The 15,785-nt window shown below is 36.9% G+C and overlaps 2 protein-coding genes across 4 annotated transcripts in view; one reads left to right on the forward strand and one right to left on the reverse strand.

The window, feature by feature from the left end:
* Positions 1-14,063, forward strand: part of LOC100241035 (diacylglycerol kinase 3) — a 55,882-nt gene extending 41,819 nt beyond the window's left edge. Inside the window, exons 11-13 of one of the 2 annotated variants that reach the window (XM_059740498.1) lie at positions 9,441-9,557; positions 13,477-13,532; positions 13,660-13,773. In XM_059740498.1, coding sequence (XP_059596481.1) covers positions 9,441-9,557; positions 13,477-13,497 — 138 coding nt within the window. In that variant the 3' untranslated portion in view covers positions 13,498-13,532; positions 13,660-13,773. Of the gene's footprint in view, positions 1-9,440; positions 9,558-13,476; positions 13,533-13,659 lie in introns of both variants that reach the window. The other variant, XM_002271948.5, reaches the window with a different exon arrangement.
* A 1,327-nt stretch (positions 14,064-15,390) lies between these two features.
* LOC100263299 (uncharacterized) overlaps positions 15,391-15,785 on the reverse strand; it is a 34,849-nt gene continuing 34,454 nt past the window's right edge. For both annotated transcript variants that reach the window (XM_059740524.1, XM_003633148.4), the window contains one exon: positions 15,391-15,780. The gene's annotated coding sequence lies outside the window, so the exon portion shown is untranslated. The remainder of the gene's footprint in view (positions 15,781-15,785) is intronic.

Below are 15,785 nucleotides of genomic sequence, written 5' to 3' on the forward strand. Positions count from 1 at the left end.
AGTTAGTCCATATATGTCGAAAAGTTCCACCCAAAAATCCTTCCTAAGTGAGGGACTGTTTGGACCATAAACAACGGAAATCCAAAGAGGTCCACAATCGTCCAAAGCGAACTTGATTGAGACTGAGAAAGATCCTAATGCCACCTCCTCACTACGCAGATTTTTTGAATCCCACCTGATGCCCCAGATGCCAGAAGAGCAACCCAGTCCTTATTTCTGACCGTCCAGACACTGCCCACAAACCTTCTGTCACATTTCTCATTTTTTTGTTTTCTGAATCATCACAACATCCGGATTCTCTGACCTAAGGAAATCTTTAACCATCCTACGCTTATCCCTTGAACCCAAACCCCTAACGTTCCAGCTGATAATTTTCATGGAAAAACACAAAGGCCCTAACCTTCCAAGCCAAAACCACCAGGTCTCAATAACCTGTGGGGCCTCTGTTCTTCCTCCTGGAATACACCTTAATGTCCAGAGAGCATAAAACCTCTCGCATTTTAGCCATTTTCCTGGGGGACAGGCCATCAATAAGGAGATCACCCGAATCCTCCTTATACGACCTGACATTAGACTCCCTATGGGTACAGCTCTCGGACATCTGGTTTGATAAAGCACACTGGTTCTCCTCCTCAACACGGACAAGGATGTCACCATAATTTAAAGAGTCAACAACACCTTTTTTAGAAATTTTTTTTGAGATAACTTGATTTTCCGTAGGAGACTGAGAAAGAGGGACTGAATTGGGGAGATGTGGACCAGAGGGACTCGATAAGGGAGAATCCAGACTACAAGAAGGAAAAGAAGAAGACTCGGGTGGCTGAGAAGGAGAGGGCTGACATACCTCCAAGTTTCTCGCTCCCGGTATTTCGCAAATCCCCTCAAAGATGAGTCCTTTACCTCTGATTATTGAATTAGAAGGTGAAACCATGTCTGAAGAGCCACGAGGATCAAACCCCACTCGTCCCGTTAGCCCTTTTTTGTCTTCTACGCGGATCGCCGAGGTATCTTCCCTCGAAAAATTACCAAACAGTGGAGATCGAAAGAGAGGATTCTCTCTGATTCCTCTCTTCATCTGAAATCCCGTCCCAAATTCCTCTTCCATGTTGCGAACTTCACTTGACGACGATGAACCCTGTAGGAAAAGAGGCTCGTAGCTACTCCGATGTCCCTGCCGTCGATCAACGCTTGGAGGGAAGAGGGTGGACCACGTCTTCTTTGAAATTGTCGTATCTTCCTCCTGCGTAGAATCTCTCATCTGAACCGCGGGAGCTTTCCCTTTTCTCGCTTCGTTTTCTTCCCTTCGCGACCAGACTTCCATAGCAGAGGACTTCGTTCCTCCTAAGTTTTGGCCCAACCCTGACGGGCCTATTAACTTACAGCCCACGGTGGTGTCTGACAGTGGGCTAGGGTTGGGAAGAGACAAGGCCTTTAACTCAATGGCCCGACCTTCCTCTCCAAAGATAGCCGCGACGCCGGCCCTCTCATCGCCTTGACAAAGCATCGCGATCGCCTTTGCAGGGGAAACAACTCGCTGGGGAGAAGGAGACGAAGCCGCTGCAGTCTGGTGGGCTTGAGGAGCTTCTGGGCCAGCTTGAAGCCCACGAATCCTCATCCCACTTTGGGCCCTTTCCGTGTGGGCTTTAAAAGAGATCTCAGGCACTGAGGGCCCAATAAAATTTTCCTCTACTGGGCCCAGGCTGCTCCTTCCCCTTCCATTCTCCCCTTTGTCTGCCAAACTTGTCCTTGAGTGCCGATAACGTGCCCGGGGAAGAAGCCTCCTTCTGTAGCACTCATTGCCCCTAATTCTACCTCATAGCCCTTCTGCAACTTTTGACGACTGAGAGACGCAACCTCCCGCTTTCACCCACTCGTTCCTGCTACGGGTTGTCTCGGATGTGACAGCGTCGACTTCGTCATCTTCTCTGGTGACTGAAACTGCTACTGTATAGGTCCAGACCCCATCTTCCACCTCAAGCAACGCTGGTAACACAACATTTGGAAGCATCTCCACCCACAGCTTCGCCTTCGTCAAGTCTACCAACTTCAAAGTTTCCTTTGCCACCTTCGTTACCCTCTCCCATTTCTTCAAAATGAAATTCAGTTGAACTTCATCCCATAAGTGGAAAGGGAGACCTTTCAATACTAACCAGCCCCTCCTGAATTTTCCGTGAACCACCATATTTTCCTTAGGCGACCATTTCCTTAGTAGAATAGTCCTTCCTTTCACTAAAATTCTTCCCTGTTCTTGCACCTGTTCCGCTCTCCTTGTTGAACTCACAAAGAAACACCCCTTGAAAGCGGAAATGAGATTTATGGACACCATTCCTTTCATACCCATCATCCTCGCGATGGCTTTTCTTTCGTGAGTCCAGCCTTGGACTTTTTCTTGGCTTTCACATATTACAGCTCTGGCCCATTTTCCAGCTGACAGCATACCTCCAGTCCTAAAATTAGCCTCTGCCACCACTTCTGCATATGACTGTCCTCCTCTGTAAATGTCCTTATTCATCTGGATATCTCCATTCTTCTCCTTCGAAGCTCCTCCGACTTGATCAGGATACTCTTGCACTGATAGGATCGCCTTCCTAAGATCTTCCCACCCATTCCTTTTTACGCCCTCGGGGACGACAAGAAATAAGGGTTTCCTTTTTGTAACAATTTCTGTGATTTTCATGAACCGCCCTCTGTTATTGAAACATATCTCCATCAAGAGGGTCTTAGTCTTGCCCCTAATCTTTCGTATAAAACCCTTGGAAGCCTCCAACTCCACAGCTTTCTTCAAATGCTCCGTCAACCAATCCAGCTCCTCCATACCAAATCCTACTGAAACTACGAAACCTCGGCTCCTTTCTGTTACTGATACCCAAGTTCCGCCATTCAATCCTTCAAACTCTACCTGAAAGGACTTTTTCTCCACAACAATCCTTTCAACTTTGCACTTCATCATCCCCAACATAAGCAAATTTTTTTCCACAGTATGAGAGGTTTGATCATGAATCACAGAAACATAAGACAGTGATTCTGAAGCATCACTTTCAATCTCACCATCATCTTCTTCTGCAGTATCCTCCTCATCGCTTTTCAATCTTGAAGTTACAAACTGAGACACTTGAAGATGTAAGTCTGATGGATTTAGAAGTAAGCCATTCCTTCCATTACACTCTCACCGCACCAAAACAAGCAAAGGGGAGCCACACTCCAGACTTTCTTTTACCCTTAATCCAAACCTAGTATCAAAGTCGATCCCTAAACCTAGTGTGAGTCTAGCCTTGTAAGGAGTGTTTATTTGTTTGTTTGGGTGGCTACATGATTCGTGGGACTAAATGGGGACATTGTGTCTATATGGGAGGTGAATGTGATATCTCGATTGGTTAGGGGAAGAAGTTCATGACACTAAACATGTAGTGAGTTCTTCTTAATTGTTTAAACGTGTTTTAAAGTCATGAAGGCCCATTGGGCTAGTCAACAAATTTTTTGCATCATTGGGAGTAGTTTGTTATATGCAGTGTCTATAGTTGGCCATTGATTTGCATTTATGGTCTATTTCTTTTAATAAAGTCAAACGAAGTAGAGGAGTAGCCTTATTCACTTAGTAGTTAAAAATCTTACCATGCATGATATGGTACAATAATAATACATTTTTGTGTACAACGATGTGTTATTAGTACATATCTTAAATGTATCTTAAGTTACAATAGTATAAACAATACTACAAAATAATGATTTAAGCACATTTTTCTATCATTAATACTTTCTAAGGAAATCAAATTTGAAATTTCAAAAAAAAAAATTATATAGGATATATAAAATGTACTTAAAGTTAGAATTTGATAATAAAAGGGAAAGTATAAAGTAGAATAACTGTAGTGAAAATTCTACCTACATGTTGTCAGTTGTCAATTGATAGTCATGAAAGATTGGAACTTAAAAATATTTATTTTTATAATGAATATTAGGGAATTGTTATTTGAAGTATCTGAATGTTGACCATGAATATTAAAATGAATGAAAATTTTTCATTAATATATTAGTGTCTATTTAGGTACACTTCCTGTTTTCTATTTTTGAAAATGTAGGAACTAGGTTTATTTTGAAAATGTAATGATTTTTATAAATGGATTTAAGAAATTGAGGTGTCAAAGAATTTTTACTACCTCAAATTTTAAAATTTTACAAGTAATTTTAAGGACATAAGATAAACCTATACTTTTTGTATAAGAGTTTCTACATTTTATATAGAAGTTTCTATTTTTAAAAACAAAAAATAGAAAGTGTATCTGTTTTTCAAGACAATTTTTTGTTTTCAAGAACAAAAAAACATAAAAACACATTTGGAAATTAGAAAAGAGAAAATAGGGGCTTGTTTGTGAACTATTTTTTAAAACAATTCTTAAAAACAGTTTTTGAAAATTGTTCTTTGATATTTTATAAAACCAAAATTTGTTTAAAAACTTGAAATGTTTTTAACATGTTTTTAATATTTTTAAATGTGTTTTAAGAATAAATTTTATGTCTAGTGCTTTATTTTTAATCATTCTACATGTTTGTATAATTATTTTTTTAAATAACCCTCAAAAAACAAATAAAAACAAGTGAAAACAATTAAAAAATGTTTTCTAAAAACACTTTGTTTTCTATTCTTAATAATAGAAAACAAAAAATAATTTTTGGTTGTCAAATATATTTTCCTTATTTTTTGTTCTGGAGAACAGAAAACTGTTATCGAAAACAGTTGTTAAACAAATTCTAGTTTTCTGTTCTTAAAAACAGAAAAGAAAGTATTTTTAAAGAGTATCTTTTAGTTATTTTCACTGGTTTTCTTAGTGTTGTTTTAAAAGATAATTATACAAATATGGAGTATGATTAAAAATAAAGAACTAGATATAAAATTTATTTTTAAAACATAAAAAAAAAGAAAAGGTTAAGAACATTTTAGGTTCCCAAACAAGATTTTGTTCTATAAAACTTTAGAGTATGGTTTTAAAAAAATTGTTTTCAAAAATTATTTTTTCATAAATGTTTTCATTAACACTTCCCAAACAAAGCCTTATTTTTCCTTTTTTAGATTCTCTTTTTTCTTCAATAGAGGGAATGGTGATGAGCTTGAAAACCAGAACTTCAAATGTGGCAATAAATACACTCAAAATAAATGTTTATTTTGGAAGGAAAGAAACATGATAGTTTTTGATACTGAGGTTTTGTCGATTCAAAGAATGAAAAATTCTTTTGTTTGTAATCTCTTCTCTTGGGCTAAGTCTTGTTTAGAAGTAGGACCTTTTTCTTTAATTAACTTTGTTGATTGGTTGGGTTCTTGTTGAGGGCTGGTGAGTGCTTGCCTTTTTGTCTTTTGTCTTTTGGTGACTCTTGTATACTCCTTGTATGTTCGGGTTGCCTTTTAAGCTCCCTTTTTCTAATATATCTTCTATGGGTTTAGCTATAAAAAATAAAAAAAAATAAAAAAATACACTCATATTAGCAGTACAAACGAGTGTATATGGCTAATTGAAATTGGAACTAAAAGTTAAATATGGATTCTCTCATGGTTTTAAGCATGGATTCTCTCTCCCACCACACCACCGCGCCCCGCTCCCACCCTCCCTTACTCTTTATTTTTGTTTCTTGCTTTTTAAAGATTTTAATGTACCAATTACACGCTTATATGCACCCCACATTTTGTGTGACTTACAAATCCATGATTAATATGATCTAGTGCAGGAAAAAGAGGAAAAACCCCCCTGATTTCTCTCACCTTGATTCTAGAAAAATTGCATTAGATTTATAGGAGATGATAGCAACAAATCTGCCAGCTAACTCCTTTATTTTAAGGATAAATATGAAAGATAAACCAAACTACAATAGGAAATTCAAAACTGAACTAGAGGTATTGGATAATAGATTATCCTTATCCCTTTATTTGAACTAGCTACCAAACACAGAAACCTATCGCAGGACTCCTAAAAATCATGTGATCTTCTATAAAATTTGGACTCACGATGTGAATCTCATTTGGATTTCTGCACTCCCCCTCAAGTTGGTGCATGGATGTCAATCAGTCCCTAGCTTGTTGATCAAAGCAGCTAAACTAACCCTTAGAATGGCCTTTCTTAAGATATCTAGCTCTACCTCAGCCTTGCTTCTAGCAATGACTGACTATTTCTTGTTGCGCTAAGTTGCTAAATTTCCCTAGACGTAAGTGCAATAACCAAAGGTGGATTCTGGTCAATTATGGAACCTGCCCAATTAGCATTTGAAAAAATTTCAATACCTTTGTTTGTTCCTTTCCGAAAGTACAATCCTTTGCCTAGGATCATTTTTAAATATCTGAGATTTCGATATACTGCTTCAAGATGTTCTTCAATTAGATTGTTCATGAACTGACTCACAACACTTATTGAGAAACCAATATTTGGTTTAGTATGAGATAAATATATAAGTTTTTCAACAACTCTTTGATATCTTCCTTTATCAACTAGAGAGCTTTCTTCTGTCATGCCTACTTTGCATGAAGAGGCCATGGGAGTGTTAGTTGGTTCACTTCCTAGCATTCTGGTCTCTTTAAATAAGTCTAGATCATACTTACCTTAAGAAATATAGATGCCTTTTCGTGATCTAGCCGCTTCCCTTCCAAGACAATATCTAATTGCTTTAAGGTCCTTAATCTCAAATTCCTTATCGAGGATCTCCTTTAACTTGATCATCTCCTCCTCATAACTCCTAGTTAGGATAATGGCATCTACATACACAATGAGAATAGCAACTTTCCCATCATGTGAGTGCTTGGTGAATAGAATGTGATCTGACTATCCTTGAGAGTGTCTATGCTTCTTAATCGCTCTTGTGAATCTTTCATACCAAGCTCTTGATGATTGTTTGAGACCATATAGAGACTTCTGCAACCTACAGACTTTGTTGGCATTGCTTGTTGTTTCAAATACTGAGGGAAACTCCATATAAACCTCATTTCCAAATCCTTATTAAGGAGAACATTTTTGACATCTAACTAGTGAAGAGGCCAATTTAAATTGGTTGTCAAGGATAGTAGCACACATACTGTATTTAGTTTTGCCACTAGAGCAAAAGCCTCTTGTTAGTTGATTGGTTGATTCCATAGGTCTGAGTAAATCCTTTAGCAACTAGCCTTCCTTTGTAGTGATCTACACTTCCATCAGCCTTTTATTTGACATTGAAAATCCACTTGCATTCCATAAGTTGTTTTCCTTCAGGTAGATCTGGGAGTTCCCACGTTTCATTCTTCTTAAGGGCATGAAATTCAGGTGTTTCTAGAGCTTCCTAGATATTTTTTGGAATTTCTTTCTCGAAAAGATCAGTGGTAAAAGCACGATACCTTGGAGATAATTTTTCATAAGATATGAAATGGGAAATCGGGTGTCGAGTACATGTCCTAATAACTTTTTTCAAAGCAATGGGAATATCAAGATTATCACTAAGGTTTTTACCTTGCATTGAGTTACCTGGAATGGTATTAGGATTGTCTTAGCTTAGCTGGGACTCTTGGTTCTGCTCCACAAGTGTTGAAGGCTCTTTCTCCTTTCGAGTTTCCTGTCACTTTGAATAACTCTTTGTGATTTTAAGTTGTGGGAGAATGAGAATTAGAATCTGTATGTGGAATGGGAACGACAGAATGAGAATCAAACTCTACATTCTGAGTATGGGTTGGATTTTTTGTGGAGGAGGTGGTGTGTTCAGTGGGGCAACATCTTTGCGTGACCAAAACTAATATTCCTTAGTGGTGGCTGAATTCTCCCCTTGAATGAGTTTTGGGGTAGAATGGTGTGTTTTCGAAGAATGTTAATTTTGCATCAAGTTTGTTGCAGTATTGTTGGTGAATATGTAAAAAGGCAGAACATCTAAAAATTTTAAAGGGTGAGGAAGAGATGATTTAAGGATAGGTTTATGTGAGAATTTGTGAAGGAGTTTGAAAGTTAAGATCTCTAGATGGCATTCTGTTGATGAGATAAGCAGTAGTGGGAAAGGCTTCTCCTCATAAATGTTTGGGAACATGTGTAGTGAACATAAGAGACCAGTTCCAAGCACGGGTGGCACAAGACAGGGTTGTGATTGTCTGAGAAGCTTTTGAAGGAGGCCCATTTGTTCTTTACTGAAGAGGGTCATTTCAAAGTTTGGATGCTCATTCCCAGTGGCCAGAAAGCCACAACTATCCTGTTCTGTAAGTTGTCTAGATGGTTTCTAGTCAGCAGGTTTCTCATGAATCTTCCAGCATGTATCCCTAGTGTGTCTTGGTTGCGACAGTGATCACACCAAGGTCTTCCTTTCCTTGTCCGATTATCATTGCTTGAGGGATTTACCCCTCAGGACACAAGCGCCAAGGTCTCAGGTGTAGCACTAGTGCTTTGATTTCCCATCATAATTTTCTGCCTGCTCTCTTTTCTTCTAACCTCAAAGAACACCACTCATATGGATGACAATGGCTTAAATTCAAGAATTCTTTCCCGTACTTCATCAAGATTTTTCTTGAGTCCAACTAAGAATTTGAAAATTCTTTCCTTTTCAACTATCTTCTTGTATTTGATACAATCATTGGGATGGTTCCACATGAGTTCTTTAAACATGTCTAGTTGTTGCGAATGACGGGTGAGAATGTTGTTACAAGTCATGAAGATTGCTCTTTATCTCAAAGAGTTTGGCGGAATTTTCATTGTCAAAGTATGTTTTGTTTTAGCAACATCCTATATCTCTTTTGCAATGGAGTAGAACATGAAGTTTTGACCAATCTCAGTCTCCATTGTGTTGATCAGCCATGATATTACCATGTTATCTCAGATCTCCATGTTTTGAACTTTGGATCTCCGGTTGTTGGAGCAGTTACAACCCCAGTGAGGTAATCATCCTTACCCTTTCCACTCACAAACATCATGACCAATTGTGACCATTTAAAAAGTTCTGCCCATTTAATTTGTGACTTGTGATGGGCTAAACAGAGCTCTCGAAGTTGCTATGGTTGCTGGAAACAACCATTTCTTGGGTAGATGTGGCATCGGAGGTGGGGCTCTTGTCACTGGCTATCCCCTGATTTCTCTCACCTTGATTCCGGAAACTTACATCAGATTTATAGGAGATGATAGCAACAAATCTGCCCACTAACTCCTTTATTTTAGGGTAAACATAAAAGATAAATCCTAACTAATATAGCAAATTGAAAACTGAACTAGGGATATTGGATAACAAATTATCCATATCTCTTTATTTAAACTAGCTAACAAACATGGAAACCTAGCTTCGGGACTCCCTAGAATCATGCGATCCTCCATAAAATTTGGACTCACAATCTGAATCTTATCCGGATTTCCACAGCTAGGAATTTTTATGGCTTAGCTGATTAATCTTTTACTTTTGAGAGAGAATGTTGAATTCCAAGTTGAAGCTGGTTTCCTTGATTTTGATTGTTTACTTTTCAGAAAGGTTTTGTTGAGGCTCATGTCGATGATGGGCTTCTAGAAATTTTTGGCCTAAAGCAGGGATGGCATGCTTCATTTGTAATGGTGGAACTCATCTCTGCCAAGCACATTGCACAGGTATTGCAGTTATTTTGAAATTTTTTATTATTCATGTATGACAAGTGTTTGGTCTTAGCTTCACTTAAAAGGTTCAAGTTTCAGCATTGTGCATTTTTATGAGGTGTTTGAGAATTGCCCATCATTTTTAGGATGCAGTACATGAAAATTCTGTTCAGGGGTTTTATACTTTTATTTATTTGTTTTTTTAAAGCATAGAGTAAGGAGTACTTGAAGGAACTGCAGGACACACTGATTTTAATATGGCAGCCCCCTCTTTCCTCACTTTTTTTACATTTCTCCCTGTTGTCTTGGTTCTCCCTTGCTTTCTGTTCATAATGAAGTGGCCAGTTTTGTGATTTCTGACACATTAAAGATACTGGCACACTCAATGGGATAAAGTACCCCGACACTCAAGTGGGAAAAAGTACCCCTCAAATTTATAATAATACTGATATGCCAATGTCATGTATCAACTAAATAAATAAAATAAAATATAATATAATATAATATGAAGGCACCTATGGAGATAATAATGTAAATATCAATATCGAAAGATACTTCAAAATATTTTAAATATTTTATAGAAAATGATGGATATATCAATTTTCTTTTCTCTCTTTTTGGGAAACAAAATTTTCAGTGTCATGAAATAATTAAGTATAAAGAAGGATGAAAAATCCTTCTCCCATGGCAAGACACTACCAGAAGCAAGAAAAAAATTACACTACAGAAATCTCCATACATAGCAGAACATGCTGGTCTTGCCTTCAACTTCCTTGAAATGTGATTGCACCCCACTTTATTCTCTTTGATGAATCTGATGGTGGTGAAGCCACAGGCTTCAAAGGATGATCCTCTCCAACTTCCATTCTCTAGGTCTAGTACATCCTCACAGTTCCGTCAGGTTTTCTTGTGGCTATGGCTTCTGTCAACGTCCACATGAAGCCATCTGCTAGATTTTCTAATTTTGCCTCAGTGGAGTTTACCCACTAAGCTTACCTTTTTAATCAGTTAGTTGTCCTAATTGATTGGATGACCTGCTGAGCCAAATGGCAGGACCCCGCCACTCAAAGGAGTCTGTGAAAAGAGAGAAAAGGGAGAATCCCTAATTATTGTTATTGAAAAACTGTAAAGAATACACATTGGACTTGGGTATATATATACATGTTAGTGGGACCCACAATACAATAAGGAAAGAAAAGGAAAAGGAAAAGTAAATAACCTAAATAACTGTACACTATCTAACATAGTCCTAGCCCCAGAGTACTTCAAAATGAAGTTTTATTTAAGTCAATTGTTCTGGGATAATTGCAATGCCCACCCCCTGTTTAGCATATTATATGCCACAGTTGTCCTATTTGACTAGTTTTTGGCTCCTGACCTCTTATTATCCTATAATGTTATCATGTTAAGCTTCAGATTCCGATGTATTCTTCCCATTGATCTTTTTACATTCAAGCTTGGTCCCTTGTTCACAAGTCACTTTGTTCATCACAAGTCTTTTTCTGTCTTTCTTTCCCCCTTTTTTCAGTAGTTTATTAACAGTTCAGTTTGTAACTTGTAAAACATGACTTCAGCTAAACACACACACACACACACACACACTAAGAAACCATATAGAATAGCAACCATTCCAATAAATTGGCTACCTACTGAACTTGAAATAACATCGATTACTCCCCACTTAACCAATTTGACTAAGGACTCCAATGTTCCCATATGCAATGGTCTGATTTGACACATAAGAAAACCCAAATTATAAAAATTGAAACAATCTAAGATACGGATAATTTATACAACTCTTAATGACACTTTTGGAAATGGTTTCTTAGTTTCTGGGGCTCCATAACCTTTTAGCTTTAGGAGCTTCCATAATTTAACTAGGTAATGACTATAACATCAACCTCATATGTTCTAAAATTGATATTTTTTGAGTAATATGAAGGTCTTGTTTGGTTCAACTTCAGAGAAGTTAAAAACTCTTTTTTAAGCTCAATAAAAGCTTCCATGCTTGTTTGATTAATCTTGTTCAAAGAGCTTATGACTTAGAATAGCTTAATATAGAAGCCAGGAAATTGTGGCTTCTTATAAAAGATCTATTTTGGCTTATGCAAGAAGTTCATATTTAATAAAAATTGTACAATACCAATAATGTCCTTTAAAATTTGTGACTTTGGCTTCAACTTCAGCCTCCTACTAATGCCAAAACAGGAAACTATCCCAAACGAGGCCAAAGAAATAACAAACAAGTTTTGAAATCCATGAAAAAGTAAAGCAAGTAGGTTTTAATTGAGTGAGGTTTAGAAATGGTTGCAAATTCCTACCAGTTTAGATTGTCAAATATTGTCTTAATGTTGAATGTTGTTTAGCAGTTTGTCAGATGGTATGCCTTTACAATCTCATAACCATAAGAAACTTGTATCCATGGTAGAAGTCCTAGGGTAATATTCTTATTCCAAGTTTTGGCCTTGTGTTGTGCCAAGTATGCCCTACTAACACTACAAATTTGTCTAGAAAAGAAGCAACTGCACTACCAAGTGCATGCACAAGTGATTACAGGCAAATAATCCAATATCATTTTTCTCACAAAAAGGTTTCGAGGAAACTAGCCCTTGCCAACTCAAATCCAAATTGTCCACTAGGGAATGAATGATTGAAGCTATTATGGGAATGCTTTTACATGGGCATTCGTTGGCAGTTACAACCTCACTGCCCAGGTTTGTCTCAACCATTTGGCCTATGCCTGTGTCTTCATATAGGTTGTGGCAGTTATATAACTGCCACTAGACAGCACTAACTGTCTTGGTATCCTCTGAACTGAGTTCTTCCTTGACTCCAGCCATGCTACACATGTAGCACTACATGTTTTGGCCTTCCATTCCCACTGAAGTCTGACCAACTGATCGATTAGTGGTTCTATTGCCTTTGCATGTTCCTTGTGCTTATGGTCCTCCGATTTTTTTCAATGCCACATGCCCAAATCACTTTCTGGTTACATGTTTGGTTGCTATGCCTATATTAAAGCCAACATTTGCAGTCCTTGGTTTCTTGGTCTTGGTGTCCATACTAATCTTAATTCTTGTCCATGTCATTAACACCTGCCATGTGCCTGGCTATACCAAACTTGCTTCATCTGTTGGAATCATCCATGGCCTTGTGCCTTTGGTGCCATACCCATGGAACTAGTCATTTGCAAAGCTTGCCCCTGCTGTCAATGCATGTTGGCCTTGACCCTGATAAGCCTTCCCCATAGCCATGGTTGCTTGTCGTGTGAACCCACTAATAATTGATGTTGCCCATTGCTACATACAACTTGACAAACTTCTGCACTTTTGCTGCTAATGTTGACCAACTGTAGGCCCTCATTTTTCTATTGTTGCACTGAATGCACAGTTTGCTGCATATGTGGGAAACTTGCCTGATGGCAAGGAACCTCCATGCCATCTGACTGAGTAGTTGTGAGGCATGATACCGCCACACTGAATGTTCACTTTCTGAAAAGTGTAATATAGTATGCATGCAAAACATGCATGGGAATCTGATGTAATTTGGGGGTTCTAATGTAAAGTTGGGTCATCAATTTGACCTTATGTTAATATCTTTCTTATCAGTTCAGCTTTGACGCAGATTGTTTTTTCCTTTAGGCTTTATTTTTATTATAAAAAGTACGAGGGAAAGTAGAAGGGGAAGAAAATAAGAAAGAAAAAGTGAAAGAAAATAAATCATTTGTTTAAACTCACTAATTTTTTTACATCATATTTTTCAATGTTATTTCTCTTTTATTAATATATAGATAATAAAGAATTTAAAAATGTTTTGAATATCTCTTTTTGTTTCATTATTCTTTTGCTGCTGTTGTTGTTGTATTTATTTTTATTTGTTACAGTAAGCGAAACAAGAGAAATTGAGTCCATATTATTTTGTTTTCTTTCCCAAGTGCTGTCCAGAATTCAAATAGGGCATTAAAGAATCAAATTACAATATCCAAGCAGCGTTAAGTATAGCTTCTTATAGTTCAAAGATTTAAGTGTTTCCATCATAGTGTTATTGATGCTGATGTTGGATTCTGAAATCTATGCTTTTATAATTCCATTGAATAAGTTTTATGGGTATCTTTCAGGCTGCAGCAATCCGATTGGAAATCAGAGGTGGAGAGTGGAAGCAAGCATATATGCAGATGGATGGGGAGCCATGGAAACAGCCAATAAACAATGAGTTTTCAACATTTGTGGAGATCAAGAGGGTACCTTTTCAATCACCTATGATAAGCGGGGAGTAAGTGTATTGGCATGGTTCGAAGTCTGACATGGATCCTGGACTTTTTGAATCTTCGTAACAACATAGGGATCAATATGAATCCTTATTTTATCACCCAAAGGGTTTGTAATTTATAATCATTTGCTTAATTTAATTATGTGCTGGGGACGTGTCTGTATCAGTTTAATTTTCTGTAAATTTTATGTGTTTTCTTTTTTTATAATTGCAAAGGCTAGCTTATGAAGGGGTTGAACCCCAGTTTTACTAGTGCTTCCAGTTCGTGGCAAAATGAGGGAGTAGAAAGGGTCCGGGTCTTCTGTTGGATGGATTGTCAAACTTTATCACCCCATTTAATGTGGTATTTTCTTGATTACCGAGCTTAACGGTTGATAATGAAATAGGCAAAGTAGATTAAGCACAGGTCGTTGGGAGATTAGAACGGGCAATGGTTATGGAAAAACAAATTAAATGAATTTCCTTCTCTTCATGAATGACTTATTATCCATAAAAATAAATAATAATCTAGAATTGAAACTCAATACTTCATAAGAGTAAAGAGAGACCAAAGATGAGGTAATCACAATGTTGGAGAGAGGCATGGAGAGCATGCGTCATGGTGGAACAGTCAGGGTGAAATTCTATGGTAGAGTAGTAAAGGGGATTATGTAAACATTTTTTACCCATGAAATATGGATAAATTGAGAACCCAAAAAAGTCATTGGAAAGCATTTTGGGAAAAGTAATTCTTATTTCATGCACAGGTAATTTACAAAGAAAACATAATTTATCATACCATCTCTGTGTTTTTTTGTTCTTTGAATTGTAATAAGATCTATTTGCTTCTTAACCAAGCATCAATAAATGGTTGAAAGGTGCTAGTCAAATAGTTAGAGACATTTGGCAGCTTTGAATTGTGTTAAACCTTATATTTAATCATTTTTATTGGAATTAGCATAAAGGGTAAAGGCAATTTTCAAACAAATAACTAAAATTGATTTTTTTAATTGTTTTGTTTAGGGCATATTTTGGGTATATATTAATATGATTCAATTCAACATATTCATGAATTTGGATAATTTCGTGGAAACCATTGTGGGTTATCTTCCATAAGTTGTTTTAGCCATGAGAGCAGGTTTTTAAGATAGATGTATTTGTGTACATGCCGTGTATCCGACTGTAAAACGAAGAACAAATAATCACCAACACCGTTATCATGTGATTAATAGTCTTCAAATCAAGAAAATTTGTAAATAAATAAATATTAATTAATCAATAAATTAATAATTTATTAAACATTCCTTATTTTTTTAAAAATATTATATTTAATATAGCTTATTGTAATTAAATAAATTAAATAATTTGTTTTATAAACTAACTATTTTCCATGCATTTTATTTAAACAAAGTAAAAAATTCATGAATCTACTCATTTGGGAATCACCATAGACAGGCATCCTGTTCTGCACTATGACATAAACCGATCCCAGGGAGGTCAGCACTATGGGAACCTTCTCTTTTTATTGTTTTACAAATCAAACACGGCCCATTTAGTTTCATAGTTGATCTAAATGTGTTTGTCATGAGGACTAATGGTGTTGATTTAAACTGAAATAATATCATCCTTTGACCAAAACCTGCCATGTACATTGTATTCAACACTATAATGCACCGACATCAACTTTAGTCGTTGCCGGCCGACTCCCAAGGGCTCCCTCTTATAATGACAATAACAAAAGAATTACAGTAGTTGATAAAAAGAGCCCCCCCCCCAAAAAAAATAAATAAATAAAAAAAGCCTTAAGAATTGGAGAGTAGGAATTAGTTGGCCTGGGTTCAAGTTTCCAATATGTATTTATACGCAGAAAAAACCTATTTCTGTGTCATCAAAGACGTAAACAAAACAAACAAAAATTGGCATTTTATAATGGTTCGAGCGCTCTTCTACTTATACACCAGCATAACTTGACAGAAGGTCCGGAGAAAACCTGCC

The sequence above is a fragment of the Vitis vinifera genome, chromosome 11 (assembly GCF_030704535.1).
Source record: "Vitis vinifera cultivar Pinot Noir 40024 chromosome 11, ASM3070453v1".
NCBI lineage: Eukaryota > Viridiplantae > Streptophyta > Magnoliopsida > Vitales > Vitaceae > Vitis > Vitis vinifera.